This window comes from Mytilus trossulus, chromosome 1 (genome assembly GCF_036588685.1).
Source record: "Mytilus trossulus isolate FHL-02 chromosome 1, PNRI_Mtr1.1.1.hap1, whole genome shotgun sequence".
NCBI classification, from domain to species: domain Eukaryota; kingdom Metazoa; phylum Mollusca; class Bivalvia; order Mytilida; family Mytilidae; genus Mytilus; species Mytilus trossulus.
The window spans coordinates 24,654,681-24,672,044 of NC_086373.1; the positions used below are offsets into that span (position 1 = coordinate 24,654,681).

The following is a 17,364-nucleotide window of genomic DNA, read 5'->3' on the forward strand; positions in this document are numbered from 1 at the left end:
ATATAAAAAAGAAGATGTGGTATGATTGCCAATGAGACAACTATCCACAAAAGACCAAAATGACACAAACATTAACAACTATAGGTCATTGTACGGCCTTCAACATGATGAGCAAAGCCCATACAGACAACATTTCCTTGAATGAAAGTAGAACCACTTAAACCAATGAAGATAGTAACAAAGATAATCATAGTCATTCTTTTCATTCTTGGCCTGCAAGGAAAGACAATAATAATTTGAAATTTTCTAAGATTATTTTCCATTGGTTAGTTTTATATAATTTGATTTTATTTGGTTATTATTTGTTTTCATTAAATGAAACACAAACTACAATTAGTTAAATTATTTGTATATTGCTATAATTTATAACAAACAGTTTAAATGAACAGTTAATATCACAATTGATACTGATGATCAGGTAAGCCTGTTGAGAGATTGTCTTCAATTTTTTTGTATTCGACTGGGCTTCAAGTTTGTATTGTTTCCCTGAAGATCCTTGTCATTATTTATTGAAAATTTAATAATTTCTGACAACTCCTCCTTCATAGCCCACTTTTCTTCCACAATTGTCTCCATCCGGAAATCCACAGGATCCCACCTTCTATGGATCGACATAAACCGAAGCACGACGGAGAGTATGTCATCTGAAAATAGATTAATCAAAAGTAAAATTAGATTCTGATAAGTTGTCTTGTCATATTTTTCATTGTTATTGCATTCTTCGAACATGGTACTAAGTAGATGTTCAAACATCGCTAATCCAAAAGATATTGATCGCCTGATTCTATTGCATGTAGTTCAATGATCTTCGCCCATTCATTTATTAAGCGTGGTGATGAGTTAATATCCCTACCTACATATGGATTAAGTGTCCATACACTGCCGAAAAGTCCTTGTTAAAACAGTAATTTCTGCCTTTATACAAACTTTCGAATACAAAGTTTTATAAACCTTTTTTTACAAGAGATGGTCTAAGCCCAGTTTTGTTAATTGAAGGTTTTGAACGATAATGAATGATGTAAGTAACTAATCTAATTGAATGTGCTATTTCAGCAGTTTTCTTTTTTCAAAAATTCGGCAGGCCACCTTCGAATCATTTTAATTATTTCATTTGCTAATGTATGGGTCCCTTCAATAAGTTCTATTGCAGTGCAAGGATAGCTTGTGTTTCTTCCATCCGTAGTTAGAAGAAAAGATAAGAATTAAAAATATATAATTAGTTAATGTTAAAAATGTTCAACTATAGCAATTTTCTAACATGTTTCTTATAGTCAGAATTTTGCCAACAGTATGAAAATTCACTAATTATACTTGTCCCAAATTCTACCAAAGCAGTAATATAAGAATTTTCTTCTACTTCACTTATGACTTTACTGGTATTTATCCAGTCCACAATTATTTATGGTGTAAGATTAGTATTGCCAACTTCTGATGGAGACCTAAAAGGTACCAGTATTGTTATAACTTGTGACACAAGAAGAAGGCCATTTGTTGAGCCGAAATATTTGTCAACACGATTTAATACCAGCATTTTCGTTTAAGAACACCATTTTTTGTATTGTCTTAGGACAAATAAATGAAAATTAAAATGAATTAAAAAATAAGAACGAATTTAAAAAATGAAAAAATAACTTAATAAAATTCACGTGTAGGAACTGAATTGTGACACTGAAAGTATAGCATATACGATCGTACAGGTCTCAAATTATATTAAAGAAAATGATTCCCTTTAGTAATTTTACTAAATCAAATTCGTTGCTATCGTTTAGTAACTAGTATTTCGATAGACTTATCCGCCAAAGTTTAAATAAAGTGGACGTAAGCAATTATAGCAAAAGTACAGCTTCCAATCATGTGAACCCCCAATACAGTATATTTGACCATTAAACAGGTCTCGACATAAAAATGTGAAAAAATTCAATTGAGAAAACGAACTCATTTAAACAAAGGAAACATTCCTTGATTTTGATTACCATTTAATCATAGAAACAAGCGTTGCCCGATACAAAAATGATATCTAGTACTCCAATTAGAAACCGTTTTCAGTTGTCCAATAAGGTTCGTCAAACAAAATTAATCCTGCCTTCTGATAAATATAAAAAAGAAAAGGATCGAACAGAAAATAGAAAATCGTTAAACGGTACTGTAAAAATACTTACATACTTGCTACACATGTAGTTTTAATGATGATTCGTAAATTCGTGTTGCTGCTCCAATCATCTCTGGTTATACATGTACTTATGAATTTTGTAAAGCCTTAAATATATCAAGAGATATTTAATTAAGACCAAAAAATACTATTAACGTACGCTTTAAGACATAAACGATTGTTCATTTTTTTCTCTGGACATGAGAAATATAGTTAAGCACATTAATTATCACTTATATACTACATATGAACCTACAGCAATACGTTCATTGTTAGAAATATCATTCAAGGGGCGACGACTACTCTTTAATCGTTGCTGTCAAAATTATATTCATTAATTACATATACTTATGACAATAAATAAAAAGATATGTCCTTGTGACACTTAAAAGTAAAAAGACATGATTGATTGTAGTAGTTAGATTTGAAGTTATAGGATTCTCTTTAAGTGATATTATCAAAACTGAAGTATTTGAATATTTTAGTTATTTTGACAGTATAGCAGATAGTGTGTTACATCTTCTATGGTAAGCACAGTCTTTGACTAGAGGTAAATGCTACACATTTTAGCATAGAAACTGAGATGATCCGACATTTCATACTCCAATTAGAAACCATTTTAAGTTTTCCTATATAAGGTATACAAACTCGTCAGTCAAATTTGAATGAAAAGAGAAAGGAGTTAGGTATACATGAATATGTTATCAAACCCAAAAAACGAGAGTAAAATCCCAAAGCGTATCCACGGTGTCATTAGATGTCGCATCTTTAAAACAAACCTAGAGAAGATGAGTTGCGGATAGCCTTAACAGAAACTACCAATTTGCTCTAACTAAGTAAACACAAATGAATTTTAAAATTTGACAAACAACATTAAAATATATGAGTTTCCCAATACGGACCAATCGCGTTTAAACACTGCGGGTTTGAATTTGTTTGGTTTGAGTCGATTGTGCAAGTTAAGGCTCCGTTATTGAATATTTTTGGATGTCTCATTCAAACCGTGTTTTTTTCTAATTTAGCTTATAGGTGTAACACCACTAATTCGGGCCCGGCCAGAAAGCACATACTAGAAAGTAGTACATATTTAACACAAAATAGTTCCTACGCATGAGTGTAACTTTCAAAATATGTTGAATATTTAGGCATTTTTTGTATCAAATGAAAGCTGAAGGACTTGTGATCATTGCAGAATACCTTTTGACTTATAATTTTGAATATTAAAAATATCAATATCCAAAGGAGTAGGTCCGGTAAGGGCCGATTTTGGCCTTAATTTTCAGGTTCATCTAACGAAATAATTTAGACACTTTTTAAACACTTTAGTTTCTATTTCAAATGATTCGTTTAATTTATGTGAAAGATTTTAACTGATTTTAAAAGTCGTTAAAACGCTCCGATTCAAGCTTAGTTATGAAGAATCTATGAAATATGCCAAAAATCGTCACTTTTCAGATGTTTTTTTTCTCAAAAGTGGAAGTGGTCGCATCCGTGTTCATTCTCAATCTTTATATATATATATATTATGTATTATCATCAAATACAACTTTCGTTTCAATATTATGAATGAACACGAATGCGGCCACTTTCATTTAATACGGAAACCGTCTGAAATTTAACTAAAATGCTAAAATTCTGAAGATTTCGGTAATTTAGCATGACTTTAATAATGATGCTAGTTCCCGATTTGTGCATTGTATTGTTAAAAACATCTCATATATATGTATCAGAAGCATTCTACTTTCCAATAAATAGCTAAACGATTTTATTTTCACAATTTTGTAAAACTGCTCTATTTTGGGGCCAAAGAGGGGTCTTTTTTAAGTTACTGAACCTACTCCTTTAAAAAACAAGAGGCTCTCAAGAGCCTGAATCGCCCACCTTAATTTTTTTGATTAAATCTCTCATCAATGATTAGTTTGGCTTTTAAATTTATTTAAATGTTCTTTGAATCGTCCTATTTTCTTCAAAAGCAAAAAAAATTAATTTTCTCCTATGTTCTATTTTAGCCATAGGAGCTATGTTTCTTGTCATACAAGGAAATGAAATATAAAATTTATACTAGATACTCTGAAACTCATTTAGCCTAAGTTTGGCTGAAATTGATACAGCAGTTTCAAAGGAGAAGATTTTTTAAAGTCAACATGATGAACAAATTGTGAAAAAAGTCTTTAAAGGGCAATAACTCCTTAAGGGGTCAATTGACAATTTTTGTAAAATTGACTTATTTGTAGATCTTACTTTGCTTAACATTTTTGCTATTAACAGTTTATCTGTATCTATAATAATATTCAAGATAATAACCCAAAACTGCAAAATTTCCTTAAAATTACCAATTAGGTGGCAGCAAGCCAACAAAGGGTTGTTTGATACATCTGAAAATTTCAGGGCTGATAGATATTACCCTGATGAACATTTTAACTAACGTCAGATTTGCTCTAAATGCTTTCGTTTTTGAGATATAAGTCAAAAACTGCATTTGACCCCTATGTTCTATTTTAAGTAACGGCGGCCATTTTTTTTGACGGATCAAAAATCGAAGCACACACTTTGTGCAGGATAATCTAAGGAACAATCATGCTAAGTCTCATCCAAATCCATTCAGGAGTTTCAGAGGAGAAGATTTTTTAAAGTTAGCAAATATGATGAACAAATTGTGAAAAATTGTCATTAAAGGACAATAACCCCTTAAGGGGTCAATTGACAATTTTGGTCATATTACCTTATTTGTAGATCTTACTTTGCTGATCATTTGTGCTGTTTACAGTTTATCTTTATCTATAATAATATTCTAGATAATGACCAAAGACTGCAAAATTTCCTTAAAATTACCAATTAAGTTGCAGCAACCAAACAATGGTTTGTTTGATTCATCTGAAAATTTCAGGGCTGATAGATCTTGACCTAATGAACATTTTTACCCCCATGTCAGATGGCGATGGACGCCAAGTGATGAGAAAAGCTCACATGGCCTTTTCGGCCAGGTGAGCTAAAAAGGGTACATTTTGTCTGTTTGTCAGATCTGAAGTAACTGTTTTGGTTCATCCTAAGTTCCGGGGACCAGTTTTTTCTTATATGTCATTAAAGGTATGCTGATTTTTCCAGTACAAGACACCTTAAAGTGTTGCTTTGACATGCAATGATTGCCACTTTGTTTTAACTTTAAATAAAAGAGGTGTGCCTGCTTGAAATGGAGGAATTTAACATAGAAAGCAATGGGGTCATGAATTAGTGGAGTACTTCCTTAAATCTATGATAGCATTTAAAGGAGATTAAAAAATAACAGATGTGAATAAAACAAATACTAGAAGTTGCCACTTTTGACTCCTGCATTTTTAGGTGAAACCAGGTTTTTGATAATGTTTCTGATTTTAGAGAGACAATGACAATGACGCCCGGCTGTATTCGCCTGTAATTCTTTTAAACCAATCATAGTGCCCAATGCATCAGCATTAAAAACTAGAGAGAAAATGTTTTATTAATGTTGATTATCCCAATATCGTCGTTTTTATTTTTGGCCATGTTGTCTTTCACTGTTTATATTAGACGTATGATACCCCTTGATATCTATATCTTTTGGGATAACTTTGTCGTGTGTATAATATTATACTGCTGTGTCAGGAGAAAAAACGAATAATAGTACAAGTTACTCACTTCTTAGTTTAACTTTGCTATCATATAATTTTAAAAATGATGTATGATTAACTAAATTTAAATATCTCATCACTCATCAATATATAGTTCTTATTTCATGACCACATTATGGTTCAAGTTTTGGTTTTATTTGGTTTTCCGAGCAATTCAACGTTTACGTGTATCTTGTCAGACGTTCAAATATTTGGCATTGAGCATCACTGAAGTAGCATTAGTTGCCAAAAATGTGCATTCTGTGCGGTTAAATTGGTACCGTTTATATTATAAAACTAGGCAGAAGATTCCAAAGGAACATTAAAAGTCATCAATTGAAGGTCACGCAATGACGGTATGGCTAAATTCGAATAATTGAAAACAGACAAACAGTATATATAATTAGTCAAGTAAACCATAGGCGGATCCAGGGAGCCTCCCCCACCCTTTCGTGGGAAAAAATGTTGGTTATATAGAGAATCACTGAAGCATGACTCCCCCCTTTATGATAAGTTCTGTTTCCGCCACTTTTAGATGGTGGTCTCATTACCTGATTTAGAAATGTGTTTCCTTTCTAAATTATGTTTTAAAAATTTAGCTCAGTATTAGAATATTTAAGAGGGGCTGACAGTAAGGATTGAGAATTTCATGGAAAGTATTTTTTTTTAGATTTTCCAAAAAAAACCTGTGTATACCACGTGTTTGAGTACAGAAACAATTCGCTGTGTTTGAGAGAAAAATATGACTTTTCTTGTTTTCAGTAATTTTACCCTTCATTAACTTTCAATATCAACAGATTCCATGAAATTTTTTTTTATACAAATGTCCATGCTTTTACAGTAAAATGCTCACTTGTTACTGTCATCCTGTGAATTTATATGTTAAATTTCAATATGGGACAAACAGTGTTTACACTCTGCTATAACAAGACGAGTTCTTAGTTCTTCGTTGATGACCCCGATTAAAAACTGTTAAAAAATTATATGACCAGCCTCTGATTTGGTACAATGTACATTGGGAACATATAATAAGTACGATATGTTACATATATCAAAATGGAACTAGTAACTTTTTAAATCATTTTTTTTAGTAGTCATGATTTCCATGAAACAAGCCAAGAGATGTGGAGACGGAATGGAATCCAGAACCGCTGATTCTTTCCTGACAACCAGTTTTACATTGAGTTCTTGTCGCTAATTCTAATATTTTATGAACTGCTGCTTTCCTGCTCTTTTCTTTCTATTTTTGTTAAAGTGTTGTTTGTTGGTCTTTTCCTTTCTGAAACTTGTTTTGTTTTGCATCGTCAACTTCGTTCTATCTTTGATACATGTAAGTGCAGAGTTGTCTCATTGACTAAAAAGAAAATCGTATAAAAAAATGGGACAATAGTTTTATCTATAACAAAACTGTGTGGAGTATTTTGTGAATGTCAAAATAGTGTATTTCTGTGAAAAATTAACAGACCATTATGAAATTATGAAAAATCTATCGGTAACTTCTTGTAACTTATCTTTATAACAACAAAATGGTCAACTTAGCATGCTATTTTAAACTATTTATTAGTTGTGGTAAGTAGAAAAACCAACAAAATATGAAACCATCTATGTAGTCTGAGAGACCAATACACGACGCAAATTTTGATCGTTTTTGAAGAAAAAAAAACTTTTAAAATAATGTCTGCACAATATGCTTGCTTCTTTAAATGAAAATAAAAACACTGTCTAAATTCCGTGCGGCCGAAGTGCTGTTTTCGATTAATCTTCACCAGGAACGCTCAGACCAAATGATTTAAAAGCCACTGATGGATGTATAAAAAGTAAAAAAAAACGGAGAACATGATATGAGCTTCACGTATACGACCAGTACAGAAGGGATATTACAAATAATACCAATTTCCTTTAAAGTCTACTTTATTTGTAACCGTGAAACATCATGACAAATAAATGAAAAGTTATAGCATTACTAGTATGAAAGTCATTTAAAAAATCGATGCCACTGACATTATTGACACGAAAGTCACAGAAAGTGATCTCTCATTGTTAAACTCTATTATACTTCATTTAGTTTGTTTTTTGTTTCGATAGAGTTTGAAATACTTTTAATGGCCAATCTTGAGGAGGACCGAAGAATAGTTATATTCTTCAGTCGAAGAAAACCTGATAATATCAAGCAAAAAATTACCAACAGCCTACAAAAAAGACACAGCGAACTAAAGACAAAGCAACAGGCTAGGTTATCCCAACCGTAGTCGAAGAAAACCTGATAATATCAAGCAAAAAACTACCAACAGCCTCCAAAAAAAAAAGACTTAAGCAACAAGTTATCCCAACCGAAACCGGGAAAATTAAATGTCCTCTTAAAGGGTAAACTGATAATCCTACAATATTTTTTTTTATAGCAAAAGAGGTCGTCGGATATGATTGCCTGGAAAACTCTATTCCTAAATTTTGACCGTTTTTTTTCCATCTTTTTTTAAACATTATTCCATATTTTTTTTCTATTTGTCCATACTTTCCTTCTTTTGCTCATTGTTCCCTGTTCTGTAATAACTGTAAACACTTTTAACAGAATACTAGAAACCCATCCAGACCCTTTCCAGCCATTAGCATCACAGATGGCTACTAAATTAGGAAAAAATAACTGACTAGCTACATATATATTTATTACAAAATATAAGTACTTTTTAATTGCAATATAACATTCTCAGGTACATTAAATTTGATCAAATAAATAATGGACCAAGTAATATATGCTTAAAGCTATCGGTTAAATAAATATTTAGGGTTGACTGCAAAATTAAATATTGATAATTAGTCATCATAAAAAAACTTTAAAAAAACAAAAAAAATTAATAAATTTGCCATGTCCATAAAGTATTCGAAATCGTGTTAGTCACATACATAGTTATGATCATTCAAAATTTTAAACAAATATAACATTCTTCGAATCTTGAATCATTTAAGGCGTGATTTTTGTTTTGTTTGTATTTTAAATGCTTGGTGTTATGCCAATTTAACCCATAAAACCACAATATATATGTATCAATTAAATACATTAGCACAGTAAAAGGCAAGACTTTTAAAATCGTAAAAATAAAAAGGGGACAAGTGAACTAGCCGTAGATCTAATCCAGACAATATTGATACATTTTTTGTATATTGTTACCTAAATATATATTACATGATATTTCAAAGTAACCTGTTTCAAAGTAAAATAAACAGTTTTGAGGCACTAGCATACATAGTTGACGATTAATGTTTCTCATTTGAAGGCTTTTTAATCAAAGTTTTGTTTTTCCTGTGGTTGTAGATATATTATATGCCTATAAGGATAATGTAACCAGTTATAGAAACTGAAAGTTACGACTATAGGCGAAGAAGCATTTACCAACATATTGATGAATGATACGGCCTTTTCGGTGTGCCAGAAACAAAACCGGCACTCCCAACTTTTGAAAAAAATGATTAAAGATTAAAATGAGATAAATATTATCCATTATAACTTCATTTGAACACATTGACTATAAGTACTAAATATTGCGTTATATCCATATATTCATAGGTAATTCCATGTGTCCACTGTTCGGTATAGCGACGAACCAGTCCGTGCAGAAGCTGGTACCGTCAGATCCAATTTAGCAGCCGAGAAAGTTGACCTCGACCAAACAGACCTCGGTGTATCGTCCATTTTTAATTCTCGCAGACTAACATTGCCATTTTTGTCGATACTAGGAGCATCATACGATTCGGAGTTATCATTTGGTCCACAAATTAAATCTAGCCTAGGAGTGCTGACGGCACGCCCTATACGCAATGGGTGAAGATTTCTACTTTTACGTTTATCCTCTAGTGTCCCTCCTCTGATATTTGTATTCACACTATCCAATTTCGGATGATGCATCATCACATTTAAATTTTTCGCCTCCAAGTCGATGTGAGGTGATTCAAGGGTCGGGACGTGTTTCTTGCAATAAACTTGCACGTCCGACTTGTCATTCACATTTTGTTTGTAAGTATTCAGTGAAAGCATCGTATTGCACGTGACACATCGAAAGCACTGTTTATGATACTGCACTTTTCTGATTGGTCCAACTTTATCCAATGAATAAACAGTTTTCCAGCATCTGTGACACGGATCGACAACACTGTGGTAAGATATTGCAGGTATGTCCGAAGAAGAAGAAGTCGACGAACTTAAACTACTCGATAATAGGTTGCGGTCATATCTCGGTGATAATGGCGAAGATACATTCATCACAGACTGTGACCGCATCATTGTTGAAGATGAAGGTTCGTATCCTTCTATGTTTCCGAGACTAGGTCTCGTTGCCATTCTTGTTTGTGCCGTTAGATTGTTTAATTTCTTCATAAGATCTGACGCAGGCTCTTCACTTTTTTGCCTTGATGAATTTATTTTAGAATTGTGTTCATCGCGATAATTCCGTGGAGTGCTAGCACCACTGATATTTCCGTCAAAATTAGCAGGAAGTGTCTTGGAAAAATGACTATCCCGCATTGAGTCGCTAAGTCTGTTTGTGTGATTATTGCGAATTTCGGTAGAACGAGAATTGTGCGCCCTATTGCTTGGTAAAGTGTTAGAGTATCCTCGGACTGGATCACTTGATCTATTTGCCTTGTAATTATTTTTTTCCATTCTGCGACTGTCGTCAGATCTATTTCTGCGTAGACTATTTGTATGGGAGCTATCCGATGTATATGACCCAGTAAAAGACTGATCAAGGCTGTTGCTTCCGAACGATTCGTCATGATGATATCCGTCTTCAGGTAGGTCCTCGCTGCGTTGCTGGAGTTCTTTCACTACACACCTGAATTGAACCGGGGATTCTATTTTATAATCGTCGCTTGCTTTTTCTATTTCGGACATTGTTAAAGATTTCGACATTTTCTGATATGAATTATTGTCTTGGTTGTTATTATCTTCATTCCTATGCTTACTTTCATTGTAATTTTGACCTCTTAGTTTTAACTCGGCAACAATATTTTTCATACTTCCTGGCTTTTCATTCTTTAATTCATCACATGCATTTTCTATTTCGCTAGTGGTTAAGGATTTTGATAATGTTTTGGGAGCTCTGTGAGGAATATAATCATCAGTTTCCTCTGAAAAGGCCTCTCGAAATTGTTTTGTCGTTCTACTTTTCTTGATCAACTTTTCACCGTAAATTTTTGTTCCGTGGTCAACGTCTTCAGATTTGTCTAAAATGGGAATAGACATTCGTCGAGCCATTGCTGTTATACTTTTAAAATCGAACTTGTCTGGCTTATTAGGAGATCTTGCAGCAGACGATACATGAAAATCATCTGCCGATTGGTCTTTCGGAATACTTAAACCCAATGATAAACCTGCTTTTTTACTTACATCCGAACAACTTTTCCGACGAGCAAATATCTGTCTTTTCTCATCATGAGTCTGACTACTTGTCTCTGACGGTCTAATATATTCCTCTGTATTGTTTTCCTCTTCTTCTTCCTCCTTAGATGAAATAATTTGAGCATATTCGGCAAGATAGTCATCAATCGGGTCTTCCTGTTCGAAACTTCGTTCTGTTTCACGAGAATTCCCATCCCCTTCATTCCGGTAAGGTTCAGGGGATAACCGATAGATTTCATGAACATTGTTTTGCGATTCGCTGTGTAAATCTGCATGCGTTAGCATCCTAGGCATAACATGGTCACTTTCACTGTCAACATATTCAAGACGATGAAGATCATCGGATATATCATCCCAAGTTCCTATAGTTCGACATTGTACAGACGATGGGATGACGAAACAGCTGGCCATCCACACTAAGGAACATTTCGAACCAGTTTTAGTTGCGTGATATCCATAAATTCCACTTACAGCCATTACATATAGTTCATCCCTCGCCATTAATCTAACACTGAGAAGATCCAATATCGATCTGTATACCTGTTATTTTCAGGTACATATTAAAGATCGATTTGTTGACAATTGTGTATTTCTCGGATATATATGTAGGCAATACACTTTTATAACGGTTGCATAATAAACTGCAGATAACAGTTGATTTTTCACTTAAAATTTATAGATCCCATATATTAAATTCCTGATTCCATATCCTGTTTGATATTTGAACATACACAAAGCACACTTTAAATTCAAATACAAGTCCAGTCCATTTACTTTTTAATTTGATTTGGTTTGAAATAAATAAATAATATTTCCAACTTGTATGAACAAGTTATACATTTAATATTAAAAGCTGCAAATCGTGGTTATGTATAATTATAATCTCGCTTGCCATTTAATTTTTGTATATGCGTAAGTCTAAAATATTTTTCCGTTTAAAAGATCCAAATAGTAGTTGTTCAGGTGAGATGAATAGTTTCTCTGTCATATATATAAAGTAAAGTTGAATGATTGATTTTTCTTTGTCATTTAATTCTTAAGATACTGAAATAATTGTGTATCCATGCAGAGCGACATATTAAGTGAAATTCCATCTTCATGTTATTTGCACGTTGTTAAAAGTTCATATATGTTTATAGGCGATGTCTGTAGATTTTAAAATATCCGCAGTAGATAAAGAGTATAAGCTCCTATAATAATGTTGTTCGTATAAGTTTTATCTCCTCTAACATCTTAAGAACTTTACTTTTATACTACATAACGATATAGATCCAAGTCGTGATCTTCGAAAATTGGAGACAAATACTCAAAGTTGAAACCATTACGTAGTTTTTGAACGTGCCAATAACGGAGATTTATAACATCGCGTGGGCTGTATTCAGAACTTTTGGCAAATAGTACTGGATTATTGCTGGAAATTCCTCATATAAGAGCGGGTTAAACTCTGACATAAATCACATTGTCCTCGCCCAAGATTTTCGTTAACGATCCATAAAGCAGTTCAGATCAGTTGTGACTTAAAGTTCGATTAAAAAACAGATTAAACATTAAAAGGTCAGATTTTGATATTATATAAGGGATATATTTTATATATATATACAGCAAAGAATAACATATTAGTTCACGAAATGTCCGGGTCATTTGAGTTTAAATACATTTTTGATTGGCATTGCGTGTTTCTGTGTAACCCGACCTACATGTATGGCCTACTTGTTTTTGTCAATTGATTCGATCATTAAAAGATGTTTAATCAGCAACGTTTGATATGACACTTCAAATCTTTCAACGATTGTATAATTTTATGAATGAAGGAAAAGAACAAACAGGGGGATCAAACTTCTTAGGGACATTATTATTTCAAATGTAATTTAATCCATTTCGTGTGATCAAACTTCTTATCCTTTTTACCTGTTACAGCTTTTGGTTTGATTAAACAAAATACACCAAACTTGTAGGAAGATGATATGCATGTTTAAACTGGTCCAGAGATCCCCATTATCTTCTGCGTATAGTCCAACGTTATTTGATGGGCGGAGGTTAGTATACTTACTATTAACATTCGATTATTAATTCATGTTAGCTTAGTTGTATTCGACAAAGCGTTCTCACCAATGTGTGATCATCTCATAGTTCTGGTTGGTAAATCTACCATAATAGTGTAATATAAGGGGGAAATTGAGAAAAAAAAGTACATTTAAGGGCAATAACTCCTACAAAACATCGTCTGAAGATTTTAACTATGTTGACTAATTTGTAGATCTTGTCTTCCTAATAATTCTTGCAACTTAAAGTTCCCTATCTGTTATAAATTTCAAGATAATAGGCATAAATAAAAAGCATAGTAAAATTCGTTATTGGGGCAATAAAAATAAAAATGTCTGTTACTATTGAATTAAATAGAAAATAGGCATAGGTCTCATTATTCTAAGCATTTTCTGCATGTCTTATTTTCTCTATTAGTATTGTGGTTTTCGAGAGGGAAAAAAAACTTGCATCATATCCCTATGTCATATTTTCAGCCATGTCGGCCATCTTGGTTGGCAAACGGTAACATCGGGACATATTTTCAAAACTAAATACACTTATGACGATTGAGACCGAGTTTGCTTCAATTTTGATCTGTAGTTTCACATAGATGATTTTCTTAAAAAAGTTAACGACGGAAGCCAAGTATTGAGAAAAGCTCACTTGGCCTTTGTTTAACGGTTCAGGTAAGCTAAAAAAAAAATAAGTGAAAGAGAATTGAAAATACACAATTTCGAAAAGTGTTGACAAATGCACCTAAGGTAGTTGATTACCATGATAGAAAATCCTCGAAAAATTCAACACTATTTTTTTCTGGTTTTCTTTATAATGGTAACAGTCTTGTATATCTTTCTTTTGTCATAAAAATCAGTTTTCAATTTATAAATTTCACATTCGGTCATATTTCAGGATTGGAACCTTTACATGACCGATGGTTTAAAATTTGGTATGTCTTTTGACGAGAGTCAATTACTGGTAGGTCAATTACCGGTAGGCTATTGTGTGCTACCTAATCACTTGATTTAACAAATTCGAAATTTCTTAGGAGTAACACGATGGGGGCACAGGTGGAGAAGGATCTGCTTACTCTCCCAGAGCACATGAGACCACCTACGGTTTAAAAAAAAATATTAATAGAAAGAAAAATTGATTAGCTTCTGAAATTATATCAACTCCTTTTAAATTCCATACTTTTTTTTTTTATTAAAACTTGTACTTGGGACTGCATAGTCCAAAATGTCTAGGCATAAATAAAAATATTTGAACACTTGATTTCAAAATGTAATATTAACAAGGTCAATCTTTTGTGCTAACTAAATAAATAAAATAATATTGTAAGTAGACTTCAAGATGATTAAAAACCATTATTTATTCTATTGGTAGGTAAATATAAAAGCAATACATTCGTTTAACCATAAGTTCTATCCTATATATACATATTCAAACAAGAATCTGGACTGATAGCTTATTTCCCCCATATTTTTCAATCAATGCAAAGACTCTTACTATTAAACAATTTAGTGGATCACTTTGAATAACATCCAAGTGCAGCATTCGTAATGATTTTACCTAGTTCTTATATTTATATTTTTCAAATAACAAGTTGACGTGCAAATAAGGTTTTTGCCAATATCAATTAATTTTAGTGAATTTCTATAGATAAAATTCAATGTATTTTCTATACAGAGACACGTATCCGTATGTCTCTGTCTTATATCAATACACTTTGGTGTGTGTATACTAATAAAATTCTACTTAGTTATGTCTGTCATTCAAACCCATGACTGTTTACTTATTTATTATGTAATATTTAAATGTTTTACAGTCTTTAAAATCTACATGGAAAGTACTAAAGATCAAACATGTATGCATATGATAAGATAGAAAATTTAATACTTCACTGCAAAGAGTATATATAAGCGATAGACAATTTAATACTTCACTGCAAATAGTATATATAAGCATGCAAATGCATATATTTGTTGACCGTCAAAATAATCAAATATAAAAATGAAGATGTGAAATGATTGCCAATGAGAAAACTCCTGTATATAATAAATGTTTATGTTTAACGCTTTGAAAACACAAACAACATAATTGATGAATTATTCATTTATCTATCTAAATTTAAAGTGTTTTGATAAACCGATATCTATAAGTATTCATTCAAAAATACTTAATATAAAATTCATGTAAACATTAAATTAAAATTCGATTGTATATTGATGAGTTTAGAATTCATGTACATTATTTGCAATGAAAGGAAGTAGTTCAGAGATGATACACGATAGAACTTATTATAAGTAAACACGTTTAGCTTTTCTCTCTATGAACAAGCATAATTTCATGTGATATAATGCTATCAGCTATTTTTGGACCCTCCATATCTGTCCAAAACACCTTAGAACATGATTTCAGATTTAAGATTGGTGGGACACTACATAAAGTAAAAAAATCGGTTTATGGAGGACTCAAATTAACGCACACAGAGCTGCCACTTCTCCAGTCTTTTTAAACTGCCATATTCTTACAGTAACTTTTCTCATTTTACATTACTAGTATGTCAATATTTTGGATTTTGGATATTTGGATGCACTACTGGTGTTGAGAATTGGGTATAAAGCGTACTTGATGGTTATTCCAAAAACTCTTTTCAGTTGCATTGAGATAAGTTCTGGATCATAAACACTCACATGCCATGAAATCAAATTCCCAAAAAATAATGATAATGTTTTTAGAAATTACTTTAACCATGAAGTGATTAAATAATAGACAACTTAGTCTGTTAACGTCAAATGTAGTTAGTATTGCAAATAGCATTTAACTGTACCAGTTGTATTCATCAGATGTGCATTCTGCAATTAATGTCTCTTTAGCTATACTCGACATCGAGGCCAAACTATTTGATTGATTGTTGGTTCCTTATCTTCCAGTGGCAAATATTTCATGCATGTTCAAAAGAATCAAATTATTTGGAAATTCAAAACCAAATAGACATTGAATAACAGAAGTTGACATCTATAGATGTTTTACCCCCTTTTTATCTTTTATTGTTGGGGTACTGTCCCTTCAATGTTTACCCAATGTGTACTTTTATTAATTTATTGAAGAAGAGAGTTATATAATAGTCAAATAGATACAATTAAATAGATGCAGTCACAATGCATAAAGTTTACATTATCTATAATTTATATTCCAGGAACTCAATTTTCGGCTCTCCCTTGACACCATCTGCGAGTATGGTCTTGAGGAAACGATGATAGTCCGTCGGAAAGGGACGATAAATGGCTGACCCGTGTTAAGAGAGAGCCACATCTCTTGCACGTTAAAGACACCCTTGTAGATTTCGAAAAAGAGTAGGCTAATGCCGCTACAAGACAGCACTCGCACCCGCAAAGTGGAAAGGGATTAATACAAGTTGCAAAACTTGTTTCCCAATCCACTATAAATAAATATGTTTAAACTAATTTATATTCCCTGTTATACTAATGGAAACCATCACATGACGTTATATTACTAACTGAACTTTACAAAGAAAATTTCAATTAACACCTTCCCTTTAAAATGAAATCAATATCTGAAACTTCCTGACAAGGAAACTGTACATTATGAAATAATAATTAATTTAAAACATAACAGAGGCTACTGTAAAGGGAAATTCGTCTATGTTTCTTATTACTGTATTCGATATGGGAAAATCATATTTTAAAATTTAGTTCCTCTAACGCTCTTTTCATGATTTACCTTCATCAGGAAAGTTTTAAAACCTTAAAAGCTTAAAGCCAAGTATGTTAAAAAATAATAGAAAAGCTAAATGACCAAAATGTCATTTTAGGTACATGCCAAAGACATTTCGGAAATAGAACCGGAACATGCCAAAGACATTTCAGATATAGAACGGGAATACAACAAACATTTTAGGTACATGCCAAAGACATTTCAGAAATCGAATAAAACAAACATTTTACAGACATGCAGTGTTGTTGTGGTACATGCCAAAGACATTTCAGAAATAGAACCGGAATAAAACAAACATTTTAGGTACATGCCAAAGACATTTCAGAAATCGAATAAAACAAACATTTTACAGACATGCAGTGTTGTTGTGGTACATGCCAAAGACATTTCAGAAATCGAATAAAACAAAAGTTTTACAGACGTGCAGTGTTGTT

General features: G+C 32.3%; 1 protein-coding gene across 1 annotated transcript; it reads right to left on the reverse strand.

The window, feature by feature from the left end:
• Nucleotides 1-8,421: 8,421 nt before the first annotated feature.
• On the reverse strand, nt 8,422-12,674 carry LOC134719817 (uncharacterized). The gene has a single exon (XM_063582771.1). The coding sequence runs from the start codon at nt 11,666-11,668 to the stop codon at nt 9,332-9,334; it is 2,337 nt and encodes a 778-aa protein (XP_063438841.1). The 5' UTR covers nt 11,669-12,674; the 3' UTR covers nt 8,422-9,331.
• Nucleotides 12,675-17,364: the final 4,690 nt, after the last annotated feature.